This window comes from Poecilia formosa, unplaced genomic scaffold, assembly GCF_000485575.1.
Source record: "Poecilia formosa unplaced genomic scaffold, Poecilia_formosa-5.1.2 Scaffold584, whole genome shotgun sequence".
Classification (NCBI taxonomy): Eukaryota; Metazoa; Chordata; class Actinopteri; order Cyprinodontiformes; family Poeciliidae; genus Poecilia; species Poecilia formosa.
In genome coordinates this window covers 154,471-158,169 of record NW_006800523.1, presented here as the reverse complement: position 1 = coordinate 158,169, position 3,699 = coordinate 154,471, and the positions used below count along the sequence as shown (strand labels likewise).

The following is a 3,699-nucleotide window of genomic DNA, read 5'->3' as shown; positions in this document are numbered from 1 at the left end:
CTCTCTGCGCATGTGCGGTACATCCACACGTGTTCACTGTGTGTGGTGAAACGCAGATTTGGAGTCGCTGTAGGAAAAGCGCCGCACAAGTTTTCGGGTTGTTGTTTCATCGCTAATCTTCAACTAACATGAGACCAGGTATAGTAACATCGCGTGTGACGGGGTTTAGGTCCCGTTTCATGGTGTCTTTAATGTCTTGCTCTGGGTTCAGAGGTTCAGAAAAGAAATTGGCCTTCATCTCCATCGCAGTCCTTTTTAAAAAATAATGGGAATCACTCTAGGTGAAAATAAGGTGCTACCAGATATAGGGTTATTAGATACACGCTGTGATGTAATGAATGCATAAAGTTGTATTCATTAGTAAAGTTTCATTGGTAAATTACAGCGCTTAATTCGAGCTGGAACCTCGTCGTCTTGCTAAGCACGTGCTGTAGAAGCAGAGAAACAGCAGGAAGATCCTGTGAAGCGTCACGGTCTGCTTTGTTCTGGTAGAGATGGACGAGCACAGAGAGCTGAGAGACCAGGGCTCAAAGTAAGCTAGCATTAACACGTGGCTAGCATTAACCTAGACTGTTTTCTCAACGAAACTGTGTTCAGTGTTGGAACAAAAATATTTTAGCTAAGAAATAGCTGAGTTAAGATGCGTGACTTTTGATTAATGTTTAAGTAAACTAAAATGTTTTTAGATTTTCTAACATCAGAATTCTGTACATTGTGACAAGTGTTTACAAAGGGGAATTTTGTCCCAAATAAAATGGATAAAACAAATTACTTCACAGAAACTTCCACTGCCAGGTTCTTGAATATTAAGTTAAAGTGTTAAGAAATGAAGACTGTAAAGAAGAAAGGAAATGTTTGATTAGAAAGCCTAACAACGAGGCATTTTTCTCACAGCTTGTTACACTTTCTAAGACTTTACTCCTTCCAGCTATTTTTTTGCTGGAAGTAAAATAATAATAATAAAAAACAAAACAAAAGAAAAAACAGCTTGTTTAGCCCCTTTACTGTGATGTAAATGGGTTTATGAGGACATCTGTGTCATTGTAGCAGTAAAGGGGTTTTAAAATATTTTGAGACAAATACATTGGTAGCTTAAAAATCTCATGAAATTAAATGGTTCATTGCTGTATTATATTTAAAACAAATACCTTATTTTAAGAAATCCTACAAATAAACCCTTGTTTTCATAATGTTGTAGTTCACCCATTTTCCCCTCTCTGCACCACCCAGGTCCGGTTACCGGTTCCGGAACCCGATCAAAACCCCTCAGTGTCATTTGTTTGAGAAATAATGAGATTTGCTGAAAATGATCAGATGTTACAATTCATACAAATGGAAGAGATGGAGTGACATTCACCGTCCAGGGCTGGGTTCCTCTTAGCTGACCTTAAGAGTTACACCAAGTTAGCAAAGATCGTGGTACGAGTTCTGCTTTTATCTTATTTTACACCCTCTCTAAGGGGTGTTGGGCTGCTTAAACAGTTTTTGTTAGGGTTGTTAGTGGAGCGGTGTTTCAGCCCATGGAGGAAGTATCGCACTCGCCTCATGCTGTTTTTTGCTTGATTATTTTGTAGTGCCATAATGCTTCAAATTGCGTCATATCAGGGTGATTCTTTTTTTGCGGCAACATTCCATGTCCCCATGTTTTGCTTACAATAATTTTTTGTAAAATGTGCCAAATATTTACAACAAAGTATTTTAATTATATATTTATATGTTTGCCATTATTCAAATATAAATGAAATGCCTTTTAAATATTATTTTTGTTCTTTACACTCCTTTTTGGTGACCGACATGCTCAATTTCATTGTGTCCCCAGTGCAATGTAATAGACTTCCTCATGAAGTTTAAACTATAAAATATATATAATTTTATGTTTTTCTTCAATAAGTTGATTGGACTAAACATTATTTTAATATGCAATTGAATCTGTTGAAACTATTTTTCTTATTTGATATTTTCCTCATACATGTCCCAGTACTAACTTTCCACCCTGTTAGGATGTTTCCTTGTTGCCTTCAAAAAGTCTAAAATTCCATAAAAACCATTTAAAGGAAGTGACATCAAAGGTTTTGACGTGAATTCAACCATGAAAACAAAGTAAGCTTCAACTGTCACCATCTCTGTACTTTTTCTTATCTTAAATATGTTAAACCTGGATGAGTAAAGCTTAAAGTTTCACCCTGTTAGGATGGATTGTGAAAAATGTTTATTCAGTAGAATTTAAAAAAACATTATATTAGATTTAGTCATTAAAGGTTTGTTATTCTGTTGAAGGTTAGCTAGCTAAATGTTCACCACATAAAGAGCTACAGGTAGATTAGTTAGAAAAGTTTCACCCTGTTATGGGTGAAAATTAGGGTGAAAAGTCATCATTTTAAGTAAAATAAAAAATGTCAGATGATGGAATAGAGTTGCAGAGTAGTCTGAGGTATTATCAGATGTCTTTGCCATTTGTCTGTTTTCATTTCACTAGTTGCCCCCATTGACTCCTGTGAGGGGAACAATGAGTACCTGTCATGGGAAAATCCACTACAGGGATGTCACCTGTTTTCCCAAATAGAGCCAGGACAAATACTCTGCCTATACTTTGACTTGAAGGAGGCAATCCTGCAACCAATGATGAAAATTGTCAGATTTTAGAATCAAAGACATTGAATTTCCACCCTGTTATGGGAATTGTCCCATCACCATGTGATGTCCCATTCCACACATATTTTTATTAAATATTGTTACAGAAACATTAATAACTGTGAATTTTTCTGTGCCATGTTGGGAATTGAAGACCAATAAATGCACATATTGATATAATTTTTTAAAATTACCAATATTTTCAATGCTGACAGTAATAATGAGTAAAAAAACATTTTTTTTCCTTTACAATACAGACATAAATGATTCGTAACTACATGATGTGTTACAATTTCAAAAATAAATCATATTATATTGTAAAAGGAACACACTCTTTTTAAGAAAAAGTCATTATTTTTCAAAATTTAAATGTTTAACTATTTGTGGTCTATATGTAAATGTTCCTAACAGGGTGGAACACATTCAGAGACAATGGTGAAAAAAAACACCTGTAATTATTAATTTATCCAATCCTGAGCTTGCCCATTATTAATTTCTTATTGTTAAACATGTCTGTGTGGTAACACAATATTTAAAACTTAAAACATTAATACTTTTTTTTCAAATGTCCTGAAGCCAAAATGTTGCCGCAAAAAAAGAATCACCCATCAAATGCTTTGTCTACTTAGGCAGAGTTGCTGCGTCTTTATCTCATTAGAACTTGTCTTTAAAAAAACATTTGGGAAATTTGGACAAAGGTAGAAAACTGAGTCTGTATACAACCGTGTGAAATGATGGAATGTTTATGGGTGTCGGGATAAACTGGCTTCATTCACTGTACATTGACTTGGATCAGTGAATACTTTTACATATTTTAATGATGAATTTTAATAAAACTGTTCAACTATTGATATCAGTAGTTAAATCAATGATGAATCAACGTTCTTATTGGTGAGAAGGATGTTTGTGTGTTAACCAGGGCTGTTGTAAACAAATATTTTAGTAATCAAGTACTTGGATAAAAAAATTTATAAAATAAAATATTGGTAAATCTGGCATAGCACTGGTGTTACTATCGGATATCAATATTCGTGAAGTCTTTCCATTGTTGTGCTTCCCTAACAGTTA

At 34.4% G+C, this 3,699-nt stretch overlaps 1 protein-coding gene across 1 annotated transcript in view; it reads left to right on the top strand.

The window, feature by feature from the left end:
* fbl (fibrillarin) overlaps positions 1-3,699 on the top strand; it is a 20,353-nt gene continuing 16,654 nt past the window's right edge. Inside the window, exon 1 of the mRNA XM_007541052.2 lies at positions 1-138. Within this exon, the coding sequence (XP_007541114.1) occupies positions 129-138 (10 nt within the window). The 5' untranslated portion in view covers positions 1-128. The remainder of the gene's footprint in view (positions 139-3,699) is intronic.